At 37.2% G+C, this 16506-nt stretch overlaps 2 protein-coding genes across 2 annotated transcripts; both read left to right on the top strand.

Annotated features, from left to right (window-relative positions):
- The first annotated feature begins 1134 nt into the window (after positions 1-1134).
- Positions 1135-8338, top strand: LOC107310113 (transthyretin). Its single transcript, XM_015855457.2, has 4 exons — positions 1135-1235; positions 2001-2140; positions 6100-6235; positions 8050-8338. The coding sequence occupies exons 1-4, from the start codon at positions 1167-1169 to the stop codon at positions 8155-8157; spliced, it is 453 nt and encodes a 150-aa protein (XP_015710943.1). The 5' UTR covers positions 1135-1166; the 3' UTR covers positions 8158-8338.
- A 1922-nt stretch (positions 8339-10260) lies between these two features.
- Positions 10261-16390, top strand: LOC107310114 (transthyretin-like). The gene is made up of 4 exons (XM_015855459.3): positions 10261-10361; positions 11841-11971; positions 14110-14242; positions 16063-16390. The coding sequence occupies exons 1-4, from the start codon at positions 10293-10295 to the stop codon at positions 16168-16170; spliced, it is 441 nt and encodes a 146-aa protein (XP_015710945.2). The 5' UTR covers positions 10261-10292; the 3' UTR covers positions 16171-16390.
- Positions 16391-16506: the final 116 nt, after the last annotated feature.

Below are 16506 nucleotides of genomic sequence, written 5' to 3'. Positions count from 1 at the left end.
AACTTCTGTGCATGGAAATTGAACATAGAATTCTACCTACGTATCAGCTTGCTTTGCTGTAAGTCCAAAGGGCAATTTGATCTTGGTTAGGAGATTACTGTAATATAGATTTTTTTCCCAAAAAACAACTTTGCTTACAGAGAACAGACTACAAAGAGGCATGTGAAAGCATTAAAGCCTCTGAAGAATACTGCCCATAAACTCTCTCACCTTTCATCATGATCTTACCAAGGTTAGGAGGCAAAATTGTTTTTGTTAGAATATTGTGAAATGAGAACTAGATTTATCACCTCCAAAGAGCAGAAATATAAATCCAGAGTTCTTTAGGACATGGGAAGAAGGAAATGCCAAAGGAAAAGTTCTTTCTCATTCAATGAGCACAGACCACACAAACAAGTTTTATGTAATACAGCTGAAAAAAAAAACAGCTATCCCATGCATATTCCTCCAACAGCCATCTCCTTTCCAATTTATGCTGGGGCCAAATTCACCCCTGAAACTGCTCTTATCAAAATGTACATTGTAGAGCATAACAATGTCTCTGCCAGGATGATAGCAGTTTGACAATTAGATCTTAACTTAAGCTACTGATCTCTGCCATTTGGCTTGGCTTGGTGTGCCATGAGGAAAGAGAGGACTCCTCTCACTTTACTTAAACCTCTATCTTCCCAAGGGGACAGATCATTCTAGGTCTCTTTCTAGTGACAAAGAGGAAGCTTCAGTGTCTGTCTGAAAAGAAGGCATGATGAATCCTTGGGAACTTATGAATTAAGTTTCGAAAAGAAACATTGCTCCTTTTTAACAAGCAGAATCAGACATGGGATAACCTAAACTGGTTTGAATTCTAGGCAAGGAAATGTTGCTTACATTACTTTGTGGAGGGCTTTCTACAAGTTTAATCTCCCCAGGCAAGGGTCATGTTTGTGTCCGTTACTTATTCTCTTTACTCTAGTGATCCTGCAGTTCTTCCATTGACTGCAATGGCAGCGTTATTCATGGACTGTCTCTAGGATTGGACTGTTTACTAAGCAAATAATCAGAATCAGCAGATTTGTAGTCATATGGGCACCCAATAAGCAGCCTGTTTTCTTGTAGGGTTGGGTATAAAATCCCAAATCTGATCAGCTCCTAGCTGTTGGCACCACAACTCGCTAACAGCAAGCAGAATGGCTTTTCACTCTACTCTTCTTGTTTTCTTAGCTGGACTGGTATTTCTCTCTGAAGCTGCACCACTGGTGAGTCTTTTTCTTTTTAATTCAAACTCAATCATTACGAGAATGATAACCAGTATTTTCTAGATAACTAACATCTTCCTCAACTACGAAATTCTGCAACCATTAGACTGTCCTGAAGCGTTATTTTACTACCACTTTTTAACTTATCCTTTCTTTCACCATTTACTTATCTATTTTATAATACTACAAAAGGGTCTGGCATATGGGAGACATGAACTCTGTCAGCTTGTGACTCACATCCTATATCTTCAGAACAGAGACAGCTTCCTCCCCAAACAAGTGCTTCTCTAAAGAAATTTAAATATTTTTTAAAGCATAACTAAGAATTTATTATAGTGTAGCAAAGTTTAAGGCAACAACATCCTTTCACTCTTAATGGTATTGTAGGTATTATTTGTTGGTTGCCTAGGCTAACATACTCTGCCTGAACTTATAATAAATTATTACTTCATTATTTGTGATCTCGCTAAAGGTATCTTTTCTAAAACACTTTTTCCAGGATTATATGCCACTGTAAATAGTTATAAGATTGTGCGTTTATGTATGTGTGTAAAATAAAGTGATCTGTATAAACAGCAAAGATATTCTTCTGTAAGAAAGTGTGGAGGACAAAACAAACTGGGAACTGGCTTTGTACACCACCTGGCAAAGAAATTCCTTCCAAGTCAGCATCGATTCTGCAATAAGAATCCACCTAGTCTTTGAAAGAAGGTTTTTGCAGGGCTTGTGAACAGCTCCTTTACAGCCTCTCCTGCTCTCCCCCAGGTCTCCCATGGCTCTGTTGATTCCAAATGCCCTCTCATGGTGAAAGTGCTGGATGCAGTCAGAGGAAGTCCTGCAGCTAACGTAGCTGTTAAAGTCTTTAAAAAGGCTGCAGATGGAACCTGGCAGGACTTTGCTACTGGGTAAGTTATTTATGTGGTCTTACTGAGATATTTTTTCAAAGGACCTTGAATAAACAGAAGAGAAATAAAGGGAACAGAGCTCTGATGTTTTTTGTTTAAGTTTTCTATCATATCACATTATCACCATTAACAGCACAAGAATTCTGGTCTAAAACCCATCAGATTCAAATGGAAGATACCTGTCACTGAAATACATACAAGTTGCAAAAAAAAAATAATAAATATATATATATATATATATATATATATATATTTAAGATTCTTGTCATACCTTTGTAGGGGTGTAGGTTTAATAAACATATTTTACTCGTTGCTTCAGTGCTATCTTTCCTTTCTATAAAAAGAAAAAAAAAACAAAAAAACAGAGGGATATAGTTTTCTGAAGTTCAAATGCCTGAATACCTCATCAATTTAAGTTTCAGTGTAAGAATTCACTAAGTAAGGTTTTTAATTAGGAGAAGTTTCTAGCAGTAGCAGGATGTCCAAGTACAGAATGACAAGCACAAGCATGGACAGCAGCCACTAGAGTATTCAGCACTTCTAGTAGGGTTTTATAAGCTTGATTTACATAAAAGATGCAGAAGGAAATAGAAAGGACTGCAAGGAGAGATACGCCTTTCTTCATTTGAAGGGTCTCTTTCATAAAACTCAAAACAAGAAAAAATCCCCTTTGAAAAGGAGAGAAAAGTTAAAAGGAGAAACAAACACTTTCAATCCCAAATATGGGAATAATTACTATGAGAGCGGTGAGGTGCTGGAACAGGCTGCCTAGAGATATTGTGGATGCCCTGTCCCTGGAGGTGTTCAAGGCCTGGTTGGATGGGGCTCTGTGCAGCCTGGTCTAGTATTACATAGAAGGTTGGTGGCCCTGCTTATTGCAGTGGGGTTGGAGCTTGATGATCCTTGAGGTCCCTTCCAACCCAAGTCATTCTGTGATTCTATGACTCTATGAATGGTAATATAGGAATAAATGACCCTCAGAATAGGCTTATTTACTTCAAAAGAGAAAACCAGACTCTAAAAATGGACAGATTGCTTTCAGGGGAAGTGGAGACAATGCTATTGTTTTGTTCTTAAAAACAGTTTGTGCGATTGTTAGGAAATCCAGATTAATTTGCGTGTTTCATCAACAGGTTTTGAATATGTAATATGAAATAGAATCCACACTGTAATAAGATAAATGCAACATCAGCATTAAGAATCATCACACTGTGAATTTAACAGTATTGCTCAGTTTGCAAGGCTGCTCTTAAAAAGCTCAAGGAGACAAATTGTGTGCTTGTTCTTAGCCTTTGTTCTTTCGACACTTCCCATCACAGAAAGTCTGAGAAAAATTATATTATGTGTTCAAATTATTTAAATAGGTACAAAAGGAGATTAAATGCAGGCAAGAAAGAAGTGAAAAAAGGAACATTAAACCATCATTTTTTATTGCAGGAATAGATTGTGACCTCTTCCTTGACTCGCATCTTAACCGCGGCTGCTTTCAGTGACACCACTGACTTTAGCTGAAAGCACTTATTTGAAACAGTTTTTCACACTTACTTGTGATGTTCTTATTCTGGAAAAACAGAGTTTATCTTTAATAAATATGTTGGAAATCTGAATGCAGTCAAGGAACACAATCTGTAACTGAAGCTGTCAGGTTAATATTCTGAAGTTCCAGGTGGATCTGCTAGGTACTGTAGAAGTTTCCTTTTGTACAGATGCCCATAGAAGTATTTTGGGGGGTTTGTTTGTGTTTGTTTATTTGCTGTTGCTCAGCAAGTTTTAGGAAATCAAGCAAACGCACCTCGCCACTCGCAAATGTGGATAATTAGTATTTTGAAAGCTTGGAGGAAGTTACCGTAACAACATCTGATTTTATGAAGAGGGTTATTAAGAGGCCAAAACATGCACGAAAAGCTTATGTCCAGCAGAGACACTCTCTGAGGAAGGCCAGAGGGCACAGAGACATGGAAGGCATGTGATCTGTGTTCTATACGAGTTCTTCCCGTGACTAGCTTTGACCTTCTTACTCCTCACATGTTTTAGGAAATCTAGGCCTTACAATGGAGTTCAAGAGTTCCATTCATCAAGTATTTCCCATGTGACCTAGGTTGTGAATCATCAAAGAAAAAAAAAGTCACAGCGTATTTCACATAGATACAAATGCTCAGACAGAAGTACAAGTGCTGTTCAGAAGGAATGACTCGAACTATTTTGCTACCAGGACTGATGGCAGGGAGCCCTCTGCCTTGTGCTAATCCCATCCAGGATCTGAATCACATACTGTCCTGTTGGATGCCACTGCAACAGTAGCCCTAAACGTTTTGTTTGTGAGACCACTGGCACTGAATAGCTACGCTGTATTAGCTAATTTTCTTTTTAAAGTGCCATGAACTCTTGGCAGTGAAGAAGAAACTTATTTTCAGCTTTAAAATTCAGCATCCAAATTTATTACCCAAACAAAGAAATTTTGGTTAGATACCATTTTTGTTTTTAACTGGTTTGTGTCTTAGCTATCCAACTTCTAAGCAGATATACCTGAAATGCTAACTTGCACTTTAAACACTTCTGCAGAATTTCAGCAGTTCTGTTTCACAAGTTTCACATGAGCATTCACCAATGAATTCTTCAGCATTTGGCCTTTTGCCTTTTCTTAAGGCAAGATAGATGAAGGTTGGAAGTACTAATTAAAGAAAATGTATTGACAAACTTCTTGGAGCCATGTTTCAATCAGGGTTTGTCCTAATACATGTTTAGTCTTCCTTGGATATAGTTAATTTTACGTGGAATAGACTTGTGCTCTGATGCTTTGGTCAGTCTTTAAAATGCTAGAGTTGGAATCCCTTCTTAATCCTTAATTTATCATAACTTTTTTTTATTCACTATCTCTAACTGAAAAGACAGTTGAGTTGGAGGAGGTGGGGAAAGAAAAACCGAGACAGCACAATGGTTTCTTTCTATGATAAGAAGCTGTAGGTCGCTATGAACTCTCTCTCTTTGCCTCCTAATGCACTTCTGTCCCCCTTATAGAAAGTTATTCCTTTCTGCAGATTGGGTAGGTTGTTCTTCATGTCAGGGTTTTAACTTTTCCTTCAAAAACATCAAGTGATTATGAAATGTAATATATATATATATATATATATACACACATATATATTTAGTAGGAAAAAGTAAAATAAGATATAAAGATTGGGGGAAGAATATGAAAGAAGAGGTATAAAAGGCGTTTAGTAGCTCAGTAGCTGTCATACAAAGCCTGGTCTTTTTCAGACTGTACAATGCAAAAGCAGCTATATTTCTTTTTGTTTCTGGATGTCATCCACCTGGTATTTTCAATAGTCTCTTTGAGCAGGGAATTCCTATTTCTCATTTACATGATGACCTGTGGAAGTAGTCTCTGCTCTTTGACCACTGCACTGTAACACAAATTACCAAAATCCTGTGATGCTGAGTTGCTGTTCCAAGACATTAACATTCAAGGTTATATAAAAATCTGTCAGGGTTTAGATGTTAAATCTATAGTCACAGTGTTAATATCTAGTGAATAAAACCATTTTCCACTAAAATCTCTTTTCTCTAATTATAATTTGAGGTTTGGCATCTTGCCTTTTATCATGACAATCCTTTTCCTAAGCCACTGACATTTGGTTCCAGAGAGCACTTGGTACAAGTTAAATGTGATATTAAAACAAGGGCCTTAAATATAATCCTGCCATAGCAATAAAAGTGGCCAAAAAAAGTAAAAGAAAGACAACCAACTTTAATTTGTGATATACATGAATAAGTTGGTAGCAGAGACAGGTTTTCCAACATGGAAGTATACACTACACAGAAAGGAATTCTTTCACATGATTAGAAATCATTCAGTGTCAAATTTGGCATCTGTGCTGTCTAGCACTCAACACTGACTGTTTCTGCCTGGCAATTAAATGACAATAAAAAATATTTATGTAGATATTTTATCATTTCAGGAAAACCACAGAGTACGGTGAGATCCATGAGCTCACAACAGAGGAACAGTTCGTAGAAGGAGTATACAGGGTTGAGTTTGACACCAGTTCTTACTGGAAGGGACTTGGCCTTTCCCCATTCCATGAATATGCTGATGTAAGTATTTGAGAACACCCGTAATATCTATATAACATGTAGTGTTATCAGCTGGACACAACAAATTTGATCTCTCAACACCCACCTGAATTCTAGTAGGATTGTTAATTACTGAAAAAGGCTGTTCTTTTTGGCTTGTGTTTAAATAATTCTCAGTCCTGAAGTATGCAACAGAAAAAATAGAGATGTTGAAAGATGGAAAAAAAACACCATAACGGGACAGAAAAAGCTTCACGGTTATCCAAATTCAATAACCAGCCAAGTGGTTTAAATATGGCTCACCCCTTCCATTGCTTTAACTCAACTTTGACTTATTTTTTTAGAGTGTTCTTTTTTATGACATTCAATCAGTCCTTCCTAAAAAAAAATAAAAATAAAAATAAAATTGTTTACATTCTAGTGGCTTACTCTGACATCTAATTTCAGTTTCTCTAAACATTCTATTCAGTGTTCTGGAACAGTTACAGAATTTCTCTGTAAAACACGCTAAACTGCAATTTTAAAATCAGTGGAAGGCTAAAGCAGATTACCAAGGCCCAGACCTATAGATGCCTGAGGAGCAAATCAAGCAGTTTAGGTCAAACAGGCAATCCTGAAAATATTCCTGAATCATTTGGATACTGAAGATACAGACAGGGCCTAAGACTTTCACCTCTGAAGGTGCTTAAAGGCACATGGTTGAGATTGTTCCAGTTAGGTTACTGAGGATGCTTGCCTTAAATTTAGTACTGTAGCTGAAAGGAGGTTCTGATGTGGTGGGTGTTGACCTCTTGACCCATGTAACAGGACTAGAGGGGATGGCTTCAAGTCATACCAGGCAGCGGAGATTCAGGTTGGATGTTAGGAAACATTTTGTCACCAAAAGAGTGGTCAGGCACTGGGATGGGCTGGCCAGGGTGCTATTTGAGTCACTGTCCCTGTTCAAGAGGTGTTCAAGAAATGTTTAGATGTTGTAATAAGGAACATTGGTTTAGCAGGGAAATGTTAGTAGTAGATGGACAGTTGGATTGGATGACCTTAGAGATCTTTTCCAACCTTGATTATTCTTCAGTTCTATGGTTTTGCAAGTCATTCCACTGTCCTGGGAAGTGGACAAAGTTTAACAAATGAGGAAAAGGCAACTGTAGCCCAAAGTCCTCACATTCCATCAGTTTAGAGACTGGCAGGATGGCTGTAGGAGGGAGCTCTCTAGTTCTCGTATGTAAGAAGTACACCGTGGATCCGAGGGTAATTCAAGTATTAGATTAAAGAAAGCCAAAGAAAGTGGGAGCTGAATCCTGTTGATGTCATTATTTTTCTGGGAGCTGGGTATTCCAACTTCCAGGAAGTAACTGGGGGAGAAGCAAATATGAATTCTTTTCAGACAAGGGTCTTTCTGCTCTTGCAGGTCTAGCAACTCAGTTCTTGCATTAAAAACTGTCCCATCACCATTGCCTGCCTTGTTTCAATGCAGATTTTGTATTTAAGTTAGTGTATTTCACCTCTGTTTTTCTTATTGGTTGGTTGAGTTACCACCCTCTCATCCTCCTACTCCACATCACAAACTAGAAATGTGCATGCCTGATTCAGGTGCTAGGTGTCTCTACTGAGCTTCACTGCATGTGAAGCCCTTCTGGGACCTGAGTCCAAGTCCCACTAATTTCTTAGTGTTCAGTGTTTCGAAGTAGTGGTGAGCATTTGTAAGGGTGAAACTGCTGACCCAGCAGAACTGGCAAAGCAGTTTGCAGCAACTTGTGTATGCTTCCTAATATTAAATGTTAAGTTAGATTTGAATACATGTTGTTCCTTGTGGTTACAAGTTTTCTCTTTTCCAGGTGGTGTTCACTGCTAATGATTCTGGCCACCGCCATTATACCATCGCTGCTCTCCTCAGCCCTTTCTCTTACTCAACAACTGCTGTTGTCAGTGATCCCCAGGAATAAAAATGTACTGTCGATAGATATACACCCTCCTCTGCTAGGACTATTGTAGGTTTTTAGGAGGAAGGTTTTTCCTACTGCTCACACATATCCTTTTGCTACATTAGTTTTGTTGTGTTTTTTTCATTTTGTAACCTGGCAAAAATTCAGATAAGTCAATAAAATGTAACTTCTTTAAAACAGATTCTATTGGTGAAGTTTTATTATGTCCTAAAGTGTTACAATTTGTGTTCAAGTGCAAAGGACATCTGAAAACAGTGTGTGGCACAGGGAAGAACATTAAGGCTTGATTCGGTTTTGTTAAGTTCTGACATCTTGAAAATAAATAAATGAATCTCAGCAAATGCACTGGTTCAAAATAAGACAGTTCTGCTATATTAAAAAAATAATAATAATAAAATAAAAAATCAGGCAAACATACTGAAAACATGAAACTCATTCATGTCATTCAGTTTACACACAGAGGATATGGCCCCACTGTCAACTAGGTCATATGGTAAATAGGACAAATTCTGAATACCTAGCATCAACACAAACTATATAGAAGGACTCCTAGGATATAAAAATGTAGGGAACCGAGCTAAAATCTGTGTAGCTTTACTTACAATTTCAAGGCAAACTTTGCTTATTTGATGAGGAAGGATTGCTGCTCACTGAAACTAGGAAGTTATGAAGCCTCCATCGTTGTAAACAGCTCTGCTCTTTAATTCAGTTGACTGCCTCTAGTAAGTCAAATTTCTGCCCATAAATAAATAAATAAATAAATAAAAATTAAAAAAAATCCTAAAATGGAAGGAAGCATTACCTTAATACTATTATCAAATATTTTAGAAGGACAAGGTAAACTGCGGAGTGACTGTGGTTCAAATAATGTTGTTGATGAATGCACCCAAATGCTTGAAGGCTCTAGCAGTGATTTCTGTAGCAAGAAAGCTGACTGTATTCACAATATCCAGAAGCAGAGAAATGTTGTTTAATGGGATTACAGAAATAACATAGAACATTACTGAACTCAGCCATTCAGAAGCTATCAGCACTAATCTGCTACTGACCTTGGAGCTAATCTCTACATAGGAGCCTGCTGGGATGACTCTATACCGAGAGAATTCACAAGGTTACAAAAGCCTTTAACATTTTGCTATTTGATTACTTTTCTCCCTGATTTCTGGACTCTACCGCAGTTACACAATTCTAGCAGACAGTGCAAACAGTTTCAAAACAGCACCCATCTAAAGCATGAATGCCATTTCATGGAATTCTGCAGGTTTCTGGAGCTTGAAAACACATAGGCTTGATTTCCAATGGACTGTGACCAGCCTTCTGAACAAAATGTAAATATATTCATATCATAGTCATTAAAAAAAAGTTAGTGTCCTTACTGGGCATGTAGGCATCCACAGGTGTAAAAACAATCTCATTTCTGGAAATAATATTTACCTAAAATGAAAAAGAGACTCCTTATGGGGGTTGATGTGAAACTACACAGGTGAATTTCTTAAGCTGTATGGAACGTAGGGAACAACTAAAGTAACAGAACTTAAAATGCTGTTTAGCTGTGCTCCTGAAATGGGCATGTAAGTATCTAATTATAGTGCTAGAAACCAAACACAGTATTTTTTCTCCATGGGAATACATAAGAAAACTAGTAGGTCACGCGTACAGATTTACCACATAGATAAATTGCTTAATAGATAAACATGAATAAGTTGATTACGCCACACTGTAAGCATAGAGAAATTCCCAATGATATGGAAATTCTGAATTATTACTTATATTTTTCTTAGCTTTATGAGACTTCAACAGAACTATTGTAACTATCCTTCAATGAGAAAAGAAACAAAACAGAACAGACATTGCTTCCAAGAAAACAGATTGCTGCAGTTAAGCTAAGCAATATTCCCTATTCCTACAGGCATTAACAGAATAGACATATTTTCACAGACAAGGTTCATGTTTGTATGGGTTACTTATTTTCTCACTATTTACTAAGTAAATAGTAAGAATCAGCATGTTCAAAGTCAGATGCTTTTTTTTTTTTTTAATTGATAAGCAGTCTTAGTCTAGAGGCCTTGATATAAAAATCACAGATCTCATCAGTTCCTACTTGCTGCCACTGAGAATTCCTAGTGATAGCCGCAATGGCTTTGCACCCTCTATTTCTTGTTTTCTTAGCTGGCCTGGTATCTCTCTCTGAAGCTGCACCACAGGTAAGTGTATAAGGATTGAAGCTGAAGTCCTTCATACTGATGTAGTCCCAGCCTTTTTTTTTCCCCTCCTCTCTCTTAAATACTACAATTAGTAAGTGAAATATTCCATTTTATTGCAACTATTTCAATTTTGTGGTATTACTGATTGTAGTTCTCTCTTACTGCACTGGTCCTTCTTCTCCTCAACAGGGAGCTTTCTGATTAGAGAAGTGGTTCTTGTTACCAGACGCAGAAACTAGATGAAAAAACATGTTAGAAAAGAAAGGGAAAAAAATACTGTAGTCACTATGCAAAGCCCTTGGGCTTCTCAAAAGGGAACTGTAGCACTTATAACACAATGAACAAGGTCGTGAAGGATTTCAAAGCAGTTCTGGCAAGTTCTTGCAGTCCTAGTGTTCCTTCCCTCATTCATTTTAGCTGCATTAGCTGAGGAGAATCTGTACTGGAGTAACGTATTCTCTCGTTCTTTCCCTTACTGCTGCCATGCAGGAAAGAAGGAATCTCAACACTCATTGATGCAAACCAACTCACTCTTTCATATGGATGGTGGTATAGATACATTCTGATACAGGTGTGACACAGAGTGGGACTCCTGAACCATGGGATATTCAGTACATCACAGAATGAAAGAGGGGATGTAGAGGGCTCAAGTTTTATCATCTACATCATGATTCCTTTTCCAATGATTAAATGGAGATCAGTGATCTCTATTTTGAGCTGATCTCTGATTGACATCTCCTACATAGCTCTGTTTTCTCACTTTTCACATACAGAATTAGGTAATGGAAAGATAAAGCCTTGATTCAACTTTTCTTTTGAGAATGTAAAATTTTAGTCTATAAACATCATGCTTTGTTGTGAATGTGATTGGGAGGGAAACTATCACCACCCCATGGCTGAAGAAAAGTTTCTCTTCTACCTACACCTAACTGCCCGGGGATGAAAAATCTAATCCAAAAAGGCACAAGGGAAGACTCAGTATGTGCTAGTTATCAAGTTCACAGCTGAATTAAGATAATTCTTCAGTAAGATGACTAGATCAGAAGCCACCAAATTCAGAAAACTTGGCTCAAGTCACCACTCCAAAACATAAAGGAAAAGTTACTCAATTTTTAAACATCCCTCCTACTTTTGATGATTTGATTATTTTCTGTTTGGGTCACAACTGGGTTAAAAATTATGCTGAGAATGATGCGTATGTGAGCCATCCCCAGGGGAAACCAAAAAGGCATTTTCACACACATCCACAGTGACTCTATATCGCACATGACTTGTTGACTCCCTACAGCTGCTGATATCCTCCTCCTTGGTCCCACTGTCTCCAGGCTCCAGTAGCCTTCAGGCTGTATTTCTGAGTACACAGTTTTGGTTTTTTTTTGAGAAGATGGTATATTCGGTAAAGCTAAAGAGTAAGACTCCTTACTGCTTTATGATACCCCACCACCTACAACATAAACAATTCTCTCTCCCTACCTGAAGGGCTCTTCTGATTCCAAGCATCCTCTCTTTATAAAAGTTCTGGATTCAGCCCGAGGAAGTCCAGCTCCAAATCTTCTAGTTAAGTTACATAAAGAAGTTGAAGATGGATCTTGGGAACCGTTAAATTCAAAGTAAGTCCTATCAAAATATGAAGTGAGAGAAGGGCAATGGGAAAGCCAAGAGTTTCTAACAAATTATTTATTTATTTTTAATCAGAGAGAAGACATACTATTGAATGAATTACATTTTATTTGCTGCAGGTTGTCTTTTAACAATACTACAGTTTCAACTACCAAAATAGTTTTATAATGTAATTTTATTACAAAGCTTCATCTTTCTTTTTAACACTCACAAATGCAGTGCTGCATTATTACCAGAGGAGTCAAACAGACTCTTTTTGTCTGAAAATAAGACTCTGATCGAAAATTCTACCTTTATTGGTTATTTTTCTTCTTCTCAAATGGGCTTTCATATGCTACAACAGTACAGCTTTAAAAAGAAAACACAGCAATGGTTTTAAATGTATACCACATAATAATTGATAGCCTCCTTGATTCTGAGGAAAAGTAATCAGCCAACATGAGAAAATCCAAGATATTTGCAGAGCCCCACCCAGGACTCTGTCAAATTCTACCTAAAAAAAGGTGACACGTGGCTCATACTTGCAAAAGCTGACATACTGCAGGAAGTATACCAGGCACAGATGGATTTGTAGAAAGCTCACAAGAACTTGTATGTAGGTGACTCTTTGGTGTAATAGAGCAGTGAGCTGGAAGAAGCAACAAGGCTCTCATGTGTGCCCTTAATAAACATAGCAACAGTGAAAATCACACATTTCCACAAGTAGGGGAAAAAAAGAACTCTATCTATTCATGTTGTCTTCGTTAAATAATTTGCCTTCCACAAATGACGTAGATTCAAACGTATTCTGTCACTGTAATTGTATGTAATTTTCCATTAAGAAAATGTTCATCTTAGTTACTTTCAAGTCTGAGCTCAGAGGCTTAATTTAAAGATATAGAGCTGGACAACTGGATGTTAATCAGAGCCTTAAAACATGATTCATGTTGAAACAAAAGTGTATGAAAAGTTGTGATAATACTAAATCAATTTCTCCAGTCCTGTTCATTTATAAGAAATGGAATGTTAGGATGGGATTCAAAAATTACTATTCTCAATTAAATACGTGTTGGGTTTTAACTGAGAAAGCTTATTAAACACTTATCTAAACATAATCAAGCTATGACAAAGGAAAAATATATTTGAGTAGATTAAAAAAATATATCCATCAACTGATTAAAGAACATCTCTCAAGAAGCAAATGACCTCATAGCTATAAGCTATACTGAAGTACAAGTTCTAAATAATGGTGGACAGTGGCACAAATAACATTCCATTCTTCACTTTTTTCTGCATTCAAGCTGAATAAAAGATTTGCTGGCTGGAACATTATGTTGTGATTTGTGACTACTGAAAGCAGGCACATAACAGAACTTAGCTGCAAATAACCTAGTCCGTGTGAAACCTAATTTCATAGAACTTATTTCATCATAATCAGATTTCAACCAAGAGGTATGTTTGAGAGACAGCTTTCAATATTGTTTCAACATCTCAATTTGGCTGGTGTTCCAAGGTGTACGGTTTCAAGCCAGCCCTATACCCTTAAAGCACCTTTAATTTGAATAACATCTGTTGTATGAAGAGAGAAAAACAGCCAATCACCAAAGACAACAAAGAATCCTGTAAGACTACACTTTTGGCTGACCTACAATCACTTCCAATAGTAGATTCAAAGTTTAAAATTGCTGACTAATTAATACTGATAAAGCAACTCAGCATATTTAAATAAGAGAAACAACTATGAAAAAATCAAGAGTTGACCCTACTCACATAGTTAAGTGCATCACAGAGCTTTTGCATTGCTTACAGCACTAAAGCTTTCCCTGCGAGTGAGTTCATTTAATCAACTCCAAGACACTGCCAAGAGCCTATGAACAACTATGCCAACATTTGGCTCATCCCTAAACCATGCAGAATAAGTGACATGGCAGGCAGCCATCCACTGCTTTGATTGTGGAAACAGTAAATGTCACAGTAAGATCTGTAAGATAAACATAATACAGATGTACGTAAGTCATTACAGATCAAGGGAGGTATTCATGACATTACTTAAGCTACACAACATCACTTAAGTTCAATTGCTAAAAAGCTGAATTTTTAATGGGCTTTTTATTGAAATCTAAAAGTGCATTCTTCTGCCATTACACAGACTAACCGATGAAAATGGAGAGATTCAAGATCTAATACCTAAAGACAAATTTGAAGGGAAATACAAGATTGAGTTTGATACAGACTCTTACTGGAGGAATCTGGGCTTGAACCCTTTCTATCAATATGCTGATGTAAGTATTTATTTTATTCTGTATTACAGTTGCAAAGAATAAAGATATGCAATATCTAGGATTCAATTATTACACATGTTGAGCTTTTTGCTTTAAAGTTTTAGCATTAACACTTCAATACTGCAGTCTCCAAACATCCTGACAATGTGCTCATGACAAAACATAGTTACCAGCCTCCCCATTATTCTCACTGAGCTCTTAGATGCATTACTCAAAGAGGTTTTCAATTCTGCTTCTGCTGAAGTCTAGTCTCTTTCTGAGACTCGACACTTGAGAGAAGAGTAGACTAAGTCTACTGGGAAAAGGATTTTTCTGCATTTTAGATCCAATGTTTGTACAGGTGCATATGCAGTTCATATTTCTAAAAAAAGTGTGAACTGTTTTCTGGATGCTTGGATCCCCAGTTTACAACTGAATGCTGCATGGGACAGATAAACTGTTTAGGTAATGGTGGTCCAAACCAGGTAGCAACCAGCCCCAGTGCCTTGGACTCCTTGGAGACTGTCCTCTTCCCCTTTATAATATCAGCTCCTTCATGTGTTCCTACATGGCAGTAACAACAGCAGATCTGTATTAGTATTTTGCTGGACTGTGACAGATCAGTAAGCGCCAATAGCTGTATGGTTTGCAATTGCTGCTCAAACATCTACTCCACTCCATCTCTTTGGAGAAAAAGTAGCAACCACCCAGGATCCAGCTTTGTTTTGGCTTCCCTAAAATGGGTAAGAGATAACATTCTTATTCTAGACAACGAATGCCCAGCATTAGCAATCTTACTGTCTGCGATAACAGAAATAAAAGAGATAAGATTTAAAACACACAAGTGAATTGATTATACATCAAGATAACATTAATTTCCAGTCCAGAACACAGACATAAATTTAATAGAGAATTCTCACTTCCTTTCTTAAGAATAAACCTTTGTAGGGATCACGTTTTCTTCAGTTCATTTTCAAATAATATGCATGAATTTTTACTACCAACTCTTTCCATTTTCATAAGCTTTTTTCCAATTTACACTGAAAGAATCACAAGCATCACAGTGCTAATGAACTGTTTAAAAGGTTTACATTCTCTAACTCCTATCTTCACTCGGCACAAAATAATCAAATAGTCTAGATGGAGGAATCAAAGAACAGGAGATAAGCTGGTGGAGGAGATGGTTAAAGGGCTGTTGCAAGTAACTCTCCTACATGAGGTCATTAGTCGTGGCCAAAGGACTAACACAGTCCTGCATCTACTAGAAACTCAAGATTAAAGAAAAGCGTAGCTTCGTATTTTAGACTGAATATATTTGCTGGTAACAACGTTTAATTTTGTTCTCAATATTTCAGACTTAATAAGAGCAATAAAACTGCTCAGATAGTTGAAAGTGTACTTTAAAAGAAAAAAAAAAAAGAGGAAAAGTAGTCAATGTAGCCCTTAAAAATGAACAAACCTTGTCATCTATCAACATCAACAACGAAAACTCAATATGGATAATAATTGTTTGATAATTACAAATAATATTCTTTAAGTTACTTTTATGCTTTTAACAAAAGTTTTTCCACCAGCGGAAATGCGTGATGAGAAGTTTACAAGAAGAGAAGACCTGATCTAGTAAACATGGAAGTTTCGTGGCTTTGACAGGCAGGGGGGTTGGAACTTCATGATCCTTGAGGTCTCTTCCAACCCAGGTCATACTGTGATTCTGTGAAGATATGTCCAAAGTTTTGCAGGAGCTCAGATTAGACAGACAACTACAAAGGTTTCACCTATACGTAGGCTTGTATCTAGGGATCGCTTCTCATTTGTCCTGTATTTATTGCTTCTTTTTCTAGGTGGTGTTCACAGCGAACGATGCTGGTCTTCGACATTACTCCATCGTTAATATCATCAGTCCCTTTTCTTACTCAACTGCGGCAACAGTCAGTGAGCCGATGGAATAGAAACTTGACATTAAGCGTAAAGATTTAGATGTGTAAACTAAAGTTTCCATAAACTCTACGAATAGTTTCTGTCTGTGGTAACAGATTTAGAATTTGCATAGCTGTTCCCAGAGTAAATCACTGACAGTAACCGTCAAGTTGTTTATCTCTTTTGTTAACTTTTGGAAGATGTACTGACTTTGTTTTCAGTCACTCTTGGGAATAAAAGCATTCACAGAAACACACTGAGTTTATAAAAAAAGGTACTGACCAAAGTCTTCTGTGAAGTCAATAAGCAACATTCTTCAGAAAGAAACTGAACAAAGTGTACCTGAAAGGTATCTTATGGTAAGTGAG

Source organism: Coturnix japonica, chromosome 2, assembly GCF_054131305.1.
Source record: "Coturnix japonica strain WE chromosome 2, WE-NBRP24, whole genome shotgun sequence".
In the NCBI taxonomy this organism is placed as follows: Eukaryota; Metazoa; Chordata; class Aves; order Galliformes; family Phasianidae; genus Coturnix; species Coturnix japonica.
This window is presented reverse-complemented; position numbering and strand designations above follow the sequence as displayed.